Raw genomic sequence first — 17,915 nt, forward strand, 5'->3', positions numbered from 1 at the left:
CTGTCCCCTCCTGCAATTCATGAAGAAAGGCAAGTGAGACAAGTACCACTTGTCACAGTTCTGCCATGAGCTAGCAGAACAGCCCTCTAGACCCTGAAACTCTTGGACTTTCATTTCTGACCTCAGGTTATCCTAGCTATATAAATGTTCCAATAACAAGTCTCCATAAAAGCTACCCTTCCCTCCCACCATCTCAAGAGAAAGCGTGTACACACATTGAACTTCTCCTTTTGGCTTTTTTCCCCCCACCAGATCCGGAGGACTGAGCCTTCCCAGCTAGTGTTCATCGACAATGCGGGCAGACTCCTCCATCCTGAAGCCAAGCTCAACTTCAGGCTGTTAGAAGGCATAGACAGGTAAGAAGGGCACCAGGCTCAATTCTGGCTTCAAACACAGGAGATTCATAGGGTCATACAACATAGCCCTCACACCATTAGAAAGCTTCCTTCCTTTCAGGAATATTAAAGAGACAGTCAGCAACGCCTCACTCACCGTGGCCAGAACAGTCAGGATTCTTCAGTAGAACCGAGCTTCTGGCAAGAATATAAAAAATGAGATGGGGCTTCCCCTGGCCTGTGCTCTGCTTTCTTCTCATTCCAGGTACAAAGGCTGAGTGTGTTATATCTGTTCCTACCTTGCTGATACTTAAACCTTTTTTGACCAGTCTATTTGTACCATGCAGTACAGTCCTCACACACAGGATGGCTATATTTCTATATATTAGCTTCATGTATAGCATTTTCACTCAGGCTTTCATAAGGGAATGAGGCAGCTCCTATTCCAGACAAAGAAAGCCTCCCAGCAAGCTTTGAATAAGGTCCTACCTGCAGGTATATTTGAAGCGCAGATACAGAATCCAAATCTAGGCTTATGTGTACCTTTGTAATTCAAGAGTGGTTCCAGTGAAATCAGTGGCATGTCAGCAGCCTAAGGCTAGAACAAGATCATAGTCAAGCTGTATATCTCGTACTGAAGTCAATATTTATATCTCACTCTGGGGGTGGTTGATGGCTAGCTCAGCAGCTGTAGATATTATTTTTCTTCTAATTGGCAGCTGCACAAGATATCCAACAAACAGGTACTTCGGCTTTTGGACTATTGTTGCATCTCAGGCTTTCACATGTTACTAGCCTTTTTCATTTGGAGCCTCTTTTGGATTCATTTCTCACTGTGCAGTCTTGAGACCCTCATATATTATAAGTAGAGTTCTACATGAGCCATTCATTCCCGCTTGTTAGTAGACATGGGCACAACACAAAAACCCTGGACCAGAACAGTTCTCAACCTTGGGGTTTAAAATCTGAGTCTGGGGTCAGAGCCAAATTATGGTGCTTGAGTCCGCTGGTAGGAAATGTTCCATCACTGCACACTTGGCCACTTCTGCCCCACCCCCGCCGGTACTTAGGCCATGCGTCTATTGCTTCCAGGATGCTCTTGAAAAAGCCAAGAAGCAAAATCTACCCTCTGCTCCTGCTCCTCTTGTGCCAATCCAGTAAATGAGGTGGTGAGGCCACCTGAGGGTACTTCCACCCTGCTACCAATCTCAAGGCCTCTGCTCCAAACATGTTTGAGAGTGGTGTGGGATGCCCTCTGAGCTGTTTCATTGCTTCATTTCCAGGTTATGGGCCAAGCATGTTCTTATTGGTTCAGCTTGGGATTAAGCCTCTGATATCCAGGCAAATGTCTCACACTGAGATATCCCATATAATGTTCTCTTGTACCCTAACTAGAGATGGACACTAAACTGAGGCTCTGACCATTTCTCAGCATCACAGAGGTTAACATCCAGCTCCAAACAGTTTCCCTGTCAACACACTTGCTAAATTATTATTGCTTCCTATATTCATGCATTGCAAAATACTTAGTATTGAAACAATTTCTGCTTTGTATGACATAAGAAAAGTATGAGACAGAAGACTTCCAGAGACAAAGGTAGATAGGGATCAAATGCCATTCTGCTATGCTCTGGGTATATCTACATGACACTAACTGCAAAGTAGCCTAATAATGCTGCACAGTAGTGTATCACAGCACTGACAATGCTAATATGCTACTGCAACTGTATTATTAGGCTACTGCACAGCAGCATCACTAAAAAGGTGTTTGCCAGCACTACTGTACAGTAACTCCGATTTAATACTTGATTATACAAATACTAAATAAATGCACAGTAACCACTGTGCATTAATGAACATGTAGATGCGCCCTCTGAAACCTGAGCCATAGGATTTTGCCTTTGTAAACACTTTTCTTTCCCTGTCTTAATTTTCTTTATCAGCTTTCCACAGACAGCTGTGACCGTGCTCCAGTCAGGATGTTTACAGAACATGCTTCTTAAGTCACTGTACATGGATCAAGAGTTCTGGGAAAGTCAGGGTGGCTTTGAGGGACTTAGACACCTGCTTGAAACCATTGACAGACGAGGACAGATTTTACTGCAGTACATTCAAGACCACAATTTGACAGTCATTAAGGACTTGTTACTTTAAACCTTCCTCAGCAATGGCAACACACTTGCCTGCTAGGAAATGAAAGGATTCAATGATGGATATACCTCAGTCCTCCAGCTTTTGTGATCAGAACCCTTTCTGGAATGCTTGATTCTTCAGAACTGAATTCTTATCAGCAGCAGATCTGGAGAACGAGGATAGATCCCAGCGAGTGGGGAACAGCAGGAAAGCACATTTCTGACGTTTTACAGAAATGCTTGTAAAAAGTGTGCACCAAATATTTCTTGTGAACTGAACTCCACATGAATTGTTGGTTTGACCCAAGGGGAAAAGAGGTGGCACCTCCAAAGTGAATGGTACAAATGATGACATATTATATGTGCAAAGTGCCATCTCCCTCTGTCTAATAAATGATGTGTGAACGGCTACTGAATGTAAACTAGTTAATACCAGCTGAGAATTTGTCCCAGGGACTTACCAGAAACACCTGGCAGCAATTGCCGTAGCAAAAATTGCAAAACATGTTCTAGTCCAAATCTTTGTCTTCACACACTCATAGTTTCCTGAAACATTCACCCTTTGAGCTGAAATTTTCCCAGCTGGGGTCTGTCCAGAGTGAATTGTTAATTTATTTTTAAAAAGCTTGAGCTCAGTCACTTCTGTTATTTTTTGAGCTCTGAGAGGATTTAGAGGGGGAAAAAACCCCAAACCAAGCTCCTTGCTAAGACGCTTCTAGATAGATGGGGTTTTGGACACAGCAGCAGCAAGAGCAGCAGTTTGAAATGCAAAACCTTTTCTTGGTTTACAGAAAAATACTTTAAAAAATCTACAATCACGTGCAACATAACTTCTGGGCATGTTATCTGCACAGGAGTTTGGCAAAGCCTGCTGGCATCCTGTCCTGTCCTATTTTTATCACCACTGTACACTCCACCTGGCAGCTCAGACAATGACAGTGACTGTGCCTTGTAGCCTAGTGTGAGGGCAACATAAATGATGAGAACTGTAAATGTTTCTCTTTGAAACGCACACAGAAAAATCCTCCACAAATACATGCTTAAATATCTGGGCCAAGAAAGAATTACAAGTGCAAAACTAATAAAAGTTAAAATTGGGGTTCTGCTGTTTTAGGACGTTTCGGTTACCTTCTACATTCTATGTGCACATTTAGCATTTACTATATAACTTAAGGTCAAGGTTTTCAGTCAAGACAAGTATATTTGGATGCCAAACTTGAGACACTTTAACGAGGGTGGATTTTCATAAAGCACTAACCAACCAATCTCTGAGAATTGGGCTCCTTTGAGCACCAGACAGCTGAGACACTAGAAATCACTAATCACATTTGAACGTCTTGATTGACATATTGCAGAGTTCCACCACAGTGTAAACAAATATGTTGCTACCCCATTAATCTAGATGTATCAAAAATCATCACTAGTCAAATAATTGGAATAGAAAGGTAGGGACACTCCTACTACAGTCAACAACTTGAGGTGTAAGCTTCAAAGCCTAACTGGCGTATTTTAAAAAACATGTTGATAGGATCAATTAATTACTTGTTCTTTCGTTTTTTAAAGAGATGATTAAGTGGTTGAAAACAAAATTAATGCAATTTTAATCAAAGCAAAACAATTGCAATTGCTGTAAAAAGCCAGTGACCATTAAAACATGCATGTTTGTCACATAGGCCACATCCTCTTTCACCTTTACAAGCCTGAGTGGCACTTGTCTAGCTGCATACTTGCAATTCTTGATGCTTAAGTTGAGTTTAGATTTTGTTTGAAACTGTACGGCAATGCTTGGAAGGCTTCATTATGGTTACCTCGCTGCATAAGCTCTGGGAGGAATAGAATTAGCTATATATGCCAGGGAAGAACCACAGCTAGAGACTCTTTGACACCAAAGAAGGACAGCCTTTCCACTTCTTAACCTACTGGTTGGGCACTTGCCTGGACAGTGGGAGATTCCAGTTCTTGACCCACTTTATCCAAAGGGGGTGTGAACCTGCATCTCCCACTTCCCAGCAGCATACTGTGATAACCAGGCCATAGGCTAAAGATTAGCTAGAGTGCTCTCTTCATGGACATCTATGAGCAGTAAAAGAGAAAGATATGTGTGGCCTGGAAGAAAAGAGTAAGTAAGCTTGAGTTGGTTTGGCTCTGTAAGGTGGATACTGCTCTGGAAAGGAGAAAGCTTGACATCTGGGCTAGGGACAGACATGGTGCATAAACTGGTTTAAGTGATCAGAAACTGGTTTAAACCTGTAACAGAGAAGATGTTCAGTACACATAAACCAGTTTGAAAATGGCTGAAACTGGTTTGAGATAAACCTGGTTGAATGTAGTATCAGACTTAACTGATTTGGGTCAAACTGGTTTATGCAATGTCTGTCCCAGACCCCTTCCTGGTTTAAGATAAACCAAAGTCTCCCAGCATCCTGGCATGCTCTCTGGGCTAGGTTGGGCTCTCTGCTCCAGAGAGCTGAGCTGTTCCCTCCCCTCTGCTCCCTCGCTGGAGCTCCAGCAGACACTTATAGGCACAGCAGCGTCTGCCTAGCTTCCCCCTGCCCCATCCCCCCCCCACTCACTGCTCCATTCCCCCCTCACCACTCCCTCTTCTCTCCCACACCATGGACCATAACCAGCATGCGCTATGCTAGCTAATGCTGAGAGGTGTCTGTGTAAGGCAGACAGGACAAAATCAGACAGGACAGTGTCTGCTTAGGGCTTTTTGGAGCTAATTAACAGGTAGCTGGTAATGTCCCTCCATTTCTTTCTTGGAAAAAGCTGTTAAAGAAGAGCTTGAACTAATGAGAGAGGCTTTGTTTTATGATGAGGTGCTAAATGCTGAAACCAGAGATGATAAATGCTCTGTTATCAAGTTGTGGGGGAACCCTCCCTAATCAGAGCATCCTGCTGGGGCCTGCCCACCCCCCCTCAGCTCAGCACTGTGGAAGGGCAGGGACTGCTGCTGTAGTGCCTCCTCCCTCTCCCCCAGCTTCTAGCTTGAGCCACTGCAGGCATGTGCCTTAATTTCCTTAGTGCAGAGGGGATGTTCGTGCAGTTCAAAAAACAGTTTAGCCTAGCCAGGTTAAACTAACCTACAAAGATTGAATCAATTCAGGCTCAGGCTTTTTGAATGTCTGTCCCTAGCTCTGGTCCCTAGCCCTAATATTCATTGGATTAATTGTAGAAATTTCTGCCCAGTTGGGGCAGAGTAAAAATCTCAACCCAAAGCACCCTCCCTGTGAGGATGGGGTCCTCTTGGTGAGCCACTTTCTCTCTAGCTTGTGCTCCTCTTCCTCGATTGGCTACCAAAGTGTGTTATGTTCAAGAAGAGGGCTGGAAAATGACCTGGGCAATATTTAGCCCAAGGCTTGGTAGTTGTAGCATTTTGCTAAGTAGGAGTTGCAGGTTAAAACCTGCTCTGAGAAGCACAGAGCATCTTTACACATGCTCCTGGGTAGGGGAGAGAGGCGCTTTAATTAGAGTGGTTCAGAGTACTGCTTTAATTAAAGCACCTACAGCACCATATGTATTCAGTGTCGTATGGCAGCAGGGGCACTTTAACTAATACTTGTTCAATGAGTTTTAGTTAAAGTGCCCCCACCACCATCTGCAAGTGCAGGGATGCTGAATACATGTGATGCTACAGGCACTTTAATTAAAGCAGAACTCAGAGCCACTCTAACTATAAAGTGCCCTAATTATGTTGGAGCAGACATCTGGTATGTATAGGTGCTCGGGGAGTCTAGAAGTTGGCTTTTCTATTTCCTGGGCAAGTGCTCTCACCACATGGCTTTTTGGCTCAGAGAGGGAAGGATTGTTCTCCTTCGTGTTCCTTTCAACCATTATACACATACTTGGATGATCCTATTCTTCAGCAGCTGGATATAAGAATTTAAACTTTCAGCCAGTGACCAAAATACAAGTTACATGGCTATGTAAAAGCCACTTAAAAAATAAAGGTGAAATAGGATTTGGCCCATGCTAGTCACATCACCTTACTGAGTGAAATCCTAGTCCCACTAAAGTTGACCTCAATGGGGGTAGGATTTCCTCACCTTCCTCTTGGTCCTTTCCCACCCTCATTATGTACTGTCACTGTTTGCTGTTACCCTGGACCCTGATCTTTAGAGCTGGTTTTCTGTGACCATGTGGAGCCCTGCTGAAAACAATGACAATAGTTACATCATTACATGACAGCAATAATTTCCACCCTCAGCAGATTTGCAAACGGGGTCCTTAGATTGTAAACTCTTATGAGCACAAAATCCTGACTGTCCTGATTACTGTGGTTGTATTGGTTCAAACTTAACATTGCATAATGTACTGTTTTTGCGTTTTCTTGTGTGTAATGTGTGTGTTGGCTGGTTAAACACACAAGTGTGCAAACATCTGTAAGCCCTTTTGCACTTGGAAAACAGTCACTTTTGTGTATGTGGTAATAAATGAAAACAACACTAATGAATGGACTGACTCTGATCATCTGTGTCTTTTTCCTGTCTATATTTAGATATAAAATATATATAGGTTAAGAAGGTCAAAGCAGTCTAGAAGATTTAGAACATGTCTATGCTGTCTCCATTACAATCCCACAGGTACTGCTGAGAACCATGCACTGCAGTGGCTCTTACCCTAGGCACACTAAAGCCCACAGTTTAGGTAACACAGACAGTTTGGTGTGGCCCTGATCATGTACCATGAGGCACACCTGACACAGGCACCCTTACAGTAGCTCTAGGCAAGTGTTCAGTGTTGTGCTAACTTGCTACACTGCTTAATTTCTGGGCTTCCACAGCGCAGGAGTGAGTGGGCAGGGTGTGCTTCTCAGTGGCACATCTGTGTTCATCACAGCAGCTGTGTAGATATACCCCTAGTCATTACAATTAACGAAGGATGTGTCGCTAAATCTCTGCTTTGAAAATGTCAGCTGATACTGTATATAGTTGAGCAGTGCATTCAATCTGCTTTGGTTAAGAATAATTTCCTGTTATAAACCTATTTTTAGGGTTTTATGAAGTGGATATAAAAATTCACACTAGGTTGGGACTTGACAAACACTATTGCATTCAATGAGGGATCCCTCTCTCAACCAAATTTCACCGGACATTTATAGATTCTCTGTATGCAAGGAGACAAAATACAAGCTGACTCTTTGGGGGACTTTTCCTTGCTTATATAACTCAAGCACCACTTCAGCTTGGCAAGCAGCCAATAACAGACCCATGAAATCCCTTTGGGTATGATTAGACAGGCAAGTAAAGAGGCTGAGATGTAGGGCCAGGCTGTGTTTAAGCCTGTGTGGGTGTGCAGGCTGGATGGGCAGGAGAGGGGGTTCAAGGTGCCTTCATACCACCTCTGCCAGTGAGGCTCTGAGCTGGAGGTCTCACTCTCCATACTGTACATGAGATGTTTACTGTGCATTGGCCTAATACTGTGCAGTACAGCAATACAGCACAAACCGTGCTAATAGCCTACTGCGCAGTATTATTAGGCTAATGCACAGTAAATGTCACTAAATAACCATGTGCTGGTGCTACTGCAGAGTAACTTTAGGTACTGCACATTTAGTTAGACCTTTATTAAGGACATAGTAAACTAAATGTTCAGTATCTAAGGGATGTTGGTTGAAATTTTACCTTCCCAAGATAGGATGTTCATATGTGCTTAATTGACAGATTCACTCCTGGCTCACTAGACCTATGATGCTTGTATTTGAAAAAAATGTTTATTTGCAGCAATGGGTAAAATCTCAAAGGTATTGCACTTGCAGATTGATGCATCATCCACAGACATGGAGGCTTATGGTACAGCAACCAGAATCTCAGGTTGGAAATACTGTTTCCTGCAACCTTTGAAAAGTCAGGTCGGCAGATATAGGTCAAAGAGCTCAGGTTCATCAGGTGTTGGCAGCTACCTTTCTACTCAGGATACTCCATTTTGAAATCATATTATGCAAAGTCCTTGATGCGTAACAGACACGAACATCTGAAAATCTTCATTCCTTTGTTAACCCTGCTGGGCACCGCAACATCTCATTGTTTGTCCTCTTAAGAGTTAAAGAGCAGCTGACACACTCCAGACAGTGTAAAAAAATCCTCTCATAACACGTGATTCTGCCTTTCTTCAGCCACACACGGTTGCCATGGAAATGATTATATGACAACTTAGGATGGGGAACAGCCATCAGGAGCAGATGAACCCTCAGGGAAAAAAAGATCCTATTTTCATGCAAATGTTCCTAGTAATAGAGAATGAGAGGAGAGAAACAAGAGACAGAATTGTTGTTAAAGTGAAGGCTTTCCAAAGTTATCTATTAGATGTCAGCTAAGAAGCCAATCCAATCCTGTGCTGCTCCAGTCAATGAGAGTTGTGCCATCAACTTCACTGGGTACAAGAGCAGTCTCTGTCATAGCTTCAGTAATTTAAAAATATTCCACATGTCAGCAAAGCAATAAAAAACCTGATAAATCATTTTGGGAGGGGCGGGGTGTAAATTCTACTGTCAGCTTTACTTTCTCTAGATGGAAATCAAGCAGTCTACAGCACTTAGCTAATCAGCAAATCTCCATTACCTCAAATGAACTAAGGTAAAAAGAACAATAAATTAACTATAATTTCCTTTAGAGTCTGTTTTTTTTTTTCTTCATTCAGCCATAATCTAACCTGTGAAACATGCAAGGGAATATGAGTTCTCTCTCTATTTGTCACTTTCAGAGTGTCAGAAAAGGACTTTTAAGTCCAGAAGGTTCTTGGATATTTTAGGACCAATTTTGCAATGTATTGTACATGGGCAGACTCCTGCCTCCCTGAAGCTTCATTCCTGTTGCAAAGACAGCTCATTGTAAGCTTATATCTTTCTCAGTAAAATCACTTCTGACTCTCGTTCTTGCCTTGGGTACAAGAGAAAGTCACTTCTCACCAATCGGCATGCAGGAAATAACATTTGCAAGCACAGATAAATCCCAGCTTTTGCAAAACACCCTTGTGACTCCTTCCGATGGGCAAGATATTGCCTTCCCCTTTTAATGAAACTGTCTTGACTTTAAAGGGCTTTTTAGCCATGCATCGCCATGAAAGAGCAGATCTCTTCACTGAAACCTATGGAGAAACATTTGGACATTTATCTTGCTGGGATCCTTTGAACCCAGCTGACTTCCTGCCCCTGGGGCAGGGGCCTGGATTCAATGATCTTCCAAGGTCCCTTCCAGCCCTAATGTCTATGAAATCTATGAAATCTATGAGAGATCTGTTTAAAATAAAGGTTATGATATGACACTTAGTAAGTTAAACCACATGGATGGCAGCAGCCCAGTAATTATAGAGATGCCAGGGAGAAAAGTTACAAATGGTGAATTCTGTTTAGAACCCCAAATTACTAACGGCTTGTGAACCTCAAAAGGGTGGACAGTTTCATTTAATAAATGCTTTGTATTGCTCCTGGCAGACAAGATTCTTTGGGTAAATGTGGTATCTTTTATTAGACCAACTAAATAGTTGGAAAAATTGTTCTTTGCAAGCTTTCATAAACAAACACCCTTCTTCAGGCACAGGGAAATCTGCTGTTGTTTTGTGTTCTCCTGGATGGAGTAGAAGCCAATATGCAAAATGCAGGTCTATGAAAATGCAAATGTGTGGTAGGGAGGATCAGAGGGAATGGGGGACAATAGGTGTGGGACAGGTAGGTGGGGGGAAAGCGGGGACATGTTTAGAAAATAGCTGGTAAAATGTAGAGGGTTACCTGGGGTTACTGGATGGCAGGCAGGTTATAATGTGCCATCCAATGTCTACATTTAGTCCATGATTTTTTGTATCGAGTAGATTTCTGACTTGAAGTTTGTAGGCTCATCTACGAAAGGTGTTTTGTAAATTCCCTTTGTATTGCTCCTGAAATTCAGCCCTATGTCACTTGAAATATCACCGTAGGCCAGCAATCTGGCCAACAAAACCACCCCCCACAAAAAAACCCCATTCTTATGCCTTGACTGGGCAAGCTTGACTATATACAGTACTGTCTGATTTGCAACAGGTATCAAATAAATAAATCTATGTGTATTGTTAAAATCATAGGATATAAAAATAATCTGGTTTTAGAAGGTAATTTATTTATGTCCTTGGTTCATGTTTAAATATTTATACTGAGAAAGAAAGAAAAAACCCCATACCAGTACAAGAATATGACTGTGTTTGTTGTCTTTAAGATTAATAGAAGTAAATTAGTCTGACATTTTATTTACATCCAAACAAAGAAACAGATGCACTCTCCCTGTGATGGATTTTCTTCATTAGTTCAGAGATTGCCTTAGGTATTGCTTTTGACATTGTTTCTTTCAAATAGTTAGACAAACAGTTTATCAAAAGGGAATAAAATTGTCAGGAAATGAAGCAGATTAATGATCAGTAAAGGGGAGATCATTGAATTTATTGTATAAGTAGCAGCATCATTGGAGCTTAAGAAGCAGTTTATTAGATAACCCACACATGCATACACACATGAACACAAAACCTGAAGGCTTCCAAGATGCAGAGCAGATTGACAGTTTGTGTAAAAAATGCTTTAAAAAAGATATTACAGTCTGTTTAACTAGAAACGGCGATGAACTGGAATCACTCTGTGTTCATCTTCCCACAAAGTACCATAAAATACTGTACCTAACATATGGCCAGGATTACACCAATCTAAAAGGCACTATAATCTCTGGACCACAGGGACTACAGTATTAAAAAATGATCAGTGATTTTAATGCCTCCATTTTTGAATGTTCACCTTGGACCTTCACAGAGCCTGATTCTCAGAGGGTGTGTCTATATGAGACACTTACTGTGCAGTAGCCTAATAACACTGTGCAGTAGCGTGCCAGGCAAAAACCGTGGAAATACACTACTGTGCAGTGTTATTTTAAGCTACTGCGCAATAGCGCAAGTTACTGTGCACTGAATCAGTACTTGGTTAACCAAATACTAAACTTAATGTGCAGTAACTAGGGCGCATTAATGAACGTGTAGACGCGCCCAGTGTTTTCAACAGCTTCTAAAAACCAAGTACCTTAAAGGTCTCAAGAATCTGGCTAAAGCCTTCACCCTGACAGATAGCAAGGATTACCCAATACAATCTGTTTTTGAACAGGTGGGTGGGCTTGGCTATTCCTAGCTTCCATGTTCTGCACGTGCACTGGCACAAGGCATGAACCTGCATCATAGCAATAATAATATGGAATAACTTAGCTGGTCTTTAGTCTTTCTGAAAATCCTCTAGCGTTTGAGTTTCATGGCTCCCCTATGGCTCTTTCAGCAATTACTCTGGAATGATAATTATCTATCAAATAAAACAAACGCAGGGAAAGAACCTCGAACCTGCCTTCCTTGCAGTCTTAGTGGTCATTGTCGCTTGCATGCAGCTGTCTGCTCAGCTTATACCAAGTATGTTCTGCTTTCTGAGGGCCTCCAGAGGGCCCCCTGCTGCCATGGGCTCCTCAACTGAATCATCTCCGTCACTAATATTTTCACAAGCAGCTGATGAAAACAAGAATGAGCATCAAGCTGGGATTTTGCTTGTGTTGCACTATGGGCTCTAAGAGATTCCTATAGATTGGGTCACAGACCTTCCCAAAGTAAGAACCTTTTCTTCTATGCATTTATATGATGCTTAGCACTATGGGGACTCAGTCTGGGAAGAGTAGGTAGGGCCTACCTGATAAAAATAATAATGTCACCTCAAAATCAGGAGAGAATCACTCTTTTACACTCTAGAATTTCCTCCACCTTCTTCTTTAGAAGGAACAAAAGTATGAGAGAAGGCTGAAAGGGGACCTGGTGGCCATCTACAAACTTACTAGGGGGGACCAGTGGGGAATGGGAGAGACCCTGTTCACCCGAGCACCTCCTGGAGTAACAAGGAATAATGGCCATAAGTTGTTTGACAGTAGGTTCAGGCTGGACATTAGAAGACACAGTCAGGGCAGCTAGAATCTGGAACCAACTTCCAAGGGAAGTGGTGCTGGCCCTTACCTTGGGGGTCTTTAAGAGGAGGCTTGGTAATTACCTAGCTGGGATCATGAGCCCCGTATTCTCTCCTGCCCAGGGCAGGGGGTCGGACTTGATGATCTCCTTAGGTGTCTTCCAACCATACATCTATGAATCTATGAATCTATAAATATGAGCAATGAAAAAATGATGCTACTGCATAAAGGGAAACAAAATGCTCACGATCCTTTCCAGATATTTGGCTTTGGGTTCTCACTTTTCACCCCAGCTACCAACTCCCTGCATCACACATAACTAGGTCCCTGAATAATTTTAGTACAGGCAGCACTCCTTACAGGGAAGATGTTAGAAGAAATTGAGAGACTGTTTTCCAGAGGACCTTTCTTCAGTGTCCTTGGGAAACTAAGAGCTTGAGATTTCCCTCACCAGACTTGCCTTCCCCTGCCCAGGATGCCAAATCCACTGTTGCAAAACATTTGTTGAGGTATATCAGTACATCTTAAAGGAGGAGATGAGACCTTTCATTGAACAAGAATAGAATCTGTACATTTACACATAACTGTCTTCATGATTCAAGGCATGAGGTGATAAAGCATCTAGGGAGACAGGAAGAAAATTCAACACCCCGCAGATCTGGGCTTGAGTTTTCAATGCAGAAAGGAAGAGTTCTTGGCTAGAGTGTTTGAGAAACATTGGCTTTGCTGCTGCTATATATCAAAGTTTCCAGTTTCTGTCTGTACCAGGTGGCATCAGTTTAATAGGGTGACTTTTTCCTATACTTGCCAGGAGCATCTTAAAAGTGATATCATCATGCTGGCGAATTTCAAGCTGTTAGTGCATCATTAATTCCCTAGCAGATTAATCCACAGAGCTGAACATTGCATATCCTTTACCCTCAGTTATATTCGTTTCCTAGTTAAAATGCAGATTTATAGGGGTCACTCAAGCAAACAGCAAAATCCTAAGTGTCACAGAGAAGGAGGATGGATCCTTTTGGGAATACAACACTTCAGTGGCTAAAGTATATGACTAAATCAAAAGCAGATCCAAACATTCCTGAGCTTTGGCTGGATTCAGAATCCAAATCCAGAGCTGTTCCCTCTCAGATACAAAATTTAGGACATTCAAAATTCAGATCTGAACTTTGAGCCTGTCAGTATCGTTTGCCAGAAAGTGACAAGCAGAGCAGTAGCCAATTTTTTTTGTTCTCCTTCTAAAATAAATAAATAGCAGCTTTCTGACTTAAGAAAGGGAGTGTCTCATCTGTGTAGGGAATTCCTTTTATTCCCAAGGAGAGTCACTGAGGCACCAGTCTGTTTTCTTAATTAAAGACAGCCTCCTAAAAAAAGTATTTCATGCACACACTGTTAGCGCCACATCATTTCAAGAAGGAAAGGAAGTGATACTTATACAGGCAGAAGAATTAGGAACCAGCCTGACACTAAGCCATAATATCAGAAAACAGAATTTTGCCCATGTCCAGCAAGGGTCTTTAAAATGTGCAACATAATTTACGCAGGGTTACTGAGGTTTCAAAACAATTTCCCATCAGGTACAAATGCTGAGAAAGATATTAAGGAAGATACACATTCAAAACATACAGTATGCTTCTGTCTTTAATATTTCATTCTGTATCTTACAGTGCACTTGCTGAGAGCTTAAAATCTTACGCCCACAGCTATGCAGCCAGCCTTAACATGGCTTAGACTTCATCACACCAGTATAGGATTAAGCAGTTATCCTTGTGTGCCTGAAGGTAATCTCCCCTGTGTTCAAAGGAAGCCACTCACTTCCACTGAGCAGCAGAAGCCTCTGAACTTAAACTGATATTTGGAAACCAAGGGTATCTTTTCAAAGGACTTGGGAACATGCACCTCAGCCTGTCACTTCCCAGAGGTTTGGGCACTAATTTTTAAAATTTGCAAGAGGGAAACCCCAAATGAATGAAGAAGCAGAGGGACAGAAGAAAACAAAGATGCAGTGTGATTTTTCTTACACACACACATTTTTCCCGTTAAAGGTCTCTAGGTCCTGAGTAAGGTTACCATATTTGCAGTTCCAAAACAGAGAACACCGGCCAGGGAGACACCTCACTCCCAACCCATAGCCCCCTGGTCCTGCCAGTGCCCCTCACTCCCAACCTACAATCCTCTGTCCCTGATGCTGCCCCTTACTCCCAACCCCCAGGACCCTGGCCCTGCTGGTACCCCTCACGCCCAACCCACAGTCCCTCACCCCCCGACCCCCCCCGGCCACGCAGGTGTCTCTCAGTCCCACCCCTCAGCCCCCTGTCCCTGCTGCTACCCCCGCTCCTGACCCACAAATGCCTGGAGCTGCCAGTGTCCCTCACTTCCTACTCACAGTTCCCCACCCCCTAGGACAAGCTGGTGCCCCTCACTCCTGATCCACATCCACCTGGCAGTGCCAATGCCCCATGCTCTGGGACCACAGCCCCCCACCTCCCAGTACCCCTCACTCCCCATCCACAGCCCACCCTCCCCAGCCCTGCCAGTGCCCCTGACTCCCAAACCACAGACCCCCTGCTTCCCCCAGCCCTGGCGGAGAGGGCCTCCAGCTGCCCCCGTCCTGACCAGGCCAGAACATGGCAACTGTAGTGGCTCTGGCTTGTGCAGGTGGTGGTGGAGTGAGTCCGGACCCAGCGCAGGCTGGAGGGAAGAGGGCGGGACACCTGTAGCACCCCCTGACCCAGGCTGGGGCTCCTGCACTATGCCCCCACCACAAGCGTGGGCAACAGCCCCAGTGCCACTAGCCTGGCTGCACAGCTCCCTGCTGCCCCTGAAGTCCCGCCCCCCAGCCCTCTGGCCTTGCTGGGGGGGCAAGTGCCTCCCCCATGCCCCTGTGCCCTGCTGTAGTCCTCGTGCCTAGACACTGCCCCCCAGTGCTGGCAGGCACCCACCCTCCCCACACACCCATCCCCTCCAACCCCCCTGGACAAGCCCTGGCCTTCCACCCCAGCCCTCCATCCCTGCCCATATAGACCTACCCGCAATTAGCTGCTGAGGCTGCTCCCACCCCCCTGCCTGGCTGCATGCCAGCCACAGACATACATGGCGACCCTACCTCCAATTGCCCTCCCCCTGGTCCCACCACTGGAGCAAAGCAAAATCCCGGACATTCAATCATATTTAAAAAAAAAACCCAAAAAAGGGTATGTCTGGGAAAACCTGGACATATGGTAACCCTCATCCTAAGCACTCTGATAGTGTACACAACCAGAATTGTTGCTGTCTTGGGCTGAGGGGAGAAACTGGGCGTCTTGCTCATACCTAAACCCAGCTGGGATCCACAAACTAAACACTCCTCTGCCCAAATCCCCTACAGAACAATTCCAACCCATGAGGCAGGTTTGGAAAAATCTCTTCTATAAACTCAAATTCAAGATTAAGTATATCACATATCAACAACTTACATGAATGTACAGCTAGAAGTCAGACCACACTGGGTTTGTTTGGTGTGAAGGTAAACTTCGGTCTAAAATGGGCAATAGGTTGCTGCTTAGAAGTCTGTTGGGAGTTCTGTGTGACAAGCAAGGGAAGGAGTGAAGTTCAAAGGAGCTCTGTTACTAAAACCACATCAGATATTAAACACATATTGAACAAATGGTATAACTACTCTTGCACTGTCATCTTTGAAAGGCAGACCTGCCTACAGTGTGAAAAAGAAAGACTGAGGTTTTCCTCTTAGACAAACTGTCCATCTCTGCTTAGAGCCCTGCTTTTTGGAGGGCAGCATGTAGGAACATCCTAAATTTTTCTTCTTCACACTGGGGCATTAAAATGCCACTGACTCAACTGATTTCACATCATGGGTAGCCCTGCCATGGGTAGCCTTCTGCTCAAAGGTTAGGAGTAGCTGCCATTGACTTCAGGGCATCAGGAGTTACTGTATAGCACATGGATGGAGCGGGTACTTACATAATCAAAATATATCACCTTTAAGAAGACCACTCCCCACTCTTCAGAGCTTGGGATCCAGGCAATTGTTACAGCAAGACTGAAAGTCAGAGTCTGAGCCAGAACTGAAGTCTGAAGAATAAGCTGAAGTCCAGGACCACTGATTTACACTATAGTTTGACAGTTGGGAGGAAGTGAGAGGGTGCATCCAGGCAGACAGGATGCATGGCAGGAACTGGAGGTAAGGCTTAGCCTTCTCAGACTACTGACAAAAAACAGATCAGATCCTCAGTCAGGAAATCAAGTGCATTTCCTGGTACACTGTTTAACTAGCAGGACTGCAGTGGGAATTCTGAAGACTGCTCATTACAAATGATGTATTATTAATTTGGTTTCCATTGTGGTTTTGTATAGTCCTTTTGTCATCAGCTTCCTCACTGCAGTGCCCCTATTAGTGGAATCTGAATATTTAAAATAGCTGTTGTGGCTGCACTGGCTATTAATTGAGGTTCAGTGTTCCCATAGCCCTTCAAGAACACACCTGTATAAGAAAACAGGGCTATTTTAGTTTTCTGGATAAAAAATACATTTTTCCCTAGTTTATTACAGTTGGCCTGGTGTAAAAAGGGATGAGGGGAAAGTGTGGGTTAGGGAAAAAGATTATTTTTTTGTAACTTCTGGAGGTGCTTAACTCACAGGAGGTGACCTTGCCTACCTCTGTTCAGCCAAGAGGAATTCTGGTAAGGTGCCTAAATTCCATCCAAGTCCATCTTTAGGTACCTCTGGCTTTTGGTAGATCTTGGTCCTAAGCACTTAAGGCAGAAGCTGACTGTGAAGAGGGTGTTGTGCCACCTAAATGCTGTACGTAGGCTCCTAACTGCCCCATAAGTCCTTTTTGTGATTCTTGCCCTGTTGTCTTCAGTGAACTTGCCCACACAGTTTCAGCTGGTTGGTGGGGCCCGCCCTTAATAGTCCTGGTTTGTGAGCCAGGCCTCCTCTACTCTGTCTCAGTCACCATTGCTGGGCTGGGTTTCAAGCCAAAGTGAGAAAGGCAGTTTTAGCTTCCACGCTGGTTCTGTATATCTGATTTTCATTTTTTCAAGCTATCAAAATGGCAGTAGACCCTCAAATGTAAGGTTTCCTATGAGCCCTTATGAAAGGTACTTTTGCCTGTAATGGCTTTCTGACTTCATTTAGTTGAAATGAAGGGCTCTGTTAAATTGGCCTGGAGCTGGGACTTTCATGGTATCTTCCAGAGCACACATTCCAGTAGGTAGATAGAAAAATACAGTATCTCATTTCCTTGAATCACTGCTTCCTAAAGGGCAGGAGAATAGGGAATTCTTAAGGATTCTTTTTTTCTAACAGCTCTCCCTATTTATTATTTAGTTCTTTCTTCATAGCTGACTATATAAATGCCCACCAGGTTTTCAGCCCTTTAGGAAACTTTGTGTTGGGGTTGTGCCAGGAACCATTAATTCCAACACAAATAGAAAGAATGTGACAATAGCACCTTGTTAATTGCCTTACCAGAATGCAGTTAATTCCTGCTGCCTACATGG

The 17,915-nt window shown here is 43.6% G+C and overlaps 1 protein-coding gene across 3 annotated transcripts in view; it reads left to right on the forward strand.

Moving 5' to 3' along the window:
• GASK1A (golgi associated kinase 1A) overlaps nt 1-6,919 on the forward strand; it is a 62,508-nt gene extending 55,589 nt beyond the window's left edge. For all 3 annotated transcript variants that reach the window (XM_019497921.2, XM_006278331.3, XM_019497922.2), the window contains 2 exons: nt 253-356; nt 2,279-6,919. In XM_019497921.2, coding sequence (XP_019353466.1) covers nt 253-356; nt 2,279-2,489 — 315 coding nt within the window. In that variant the 3' untranslated portion in view covers nt 2,490-6,919. The remainder of the gene's footprint in view (nt 1-252; nt 357-2,278) is intronic.
• The last annotated feature ends 10,996 nt before the right edge of the window (nt 6,920-17,915 follow it).

The sequence above is a fragment of the Alligator mississippiensis genome, chromosome 5 (assembly GCF_030867095.1).
Source record: "Alligator mississippiensis isolate rAllMis1 chromosome 5, rAllMis1, whole genome shotgun sequence".
NCBI lineage: Eukaryota > Metazoa > Chordata > Crocodylia > Alligatoridae > Alligator > Alligator mississippiensis.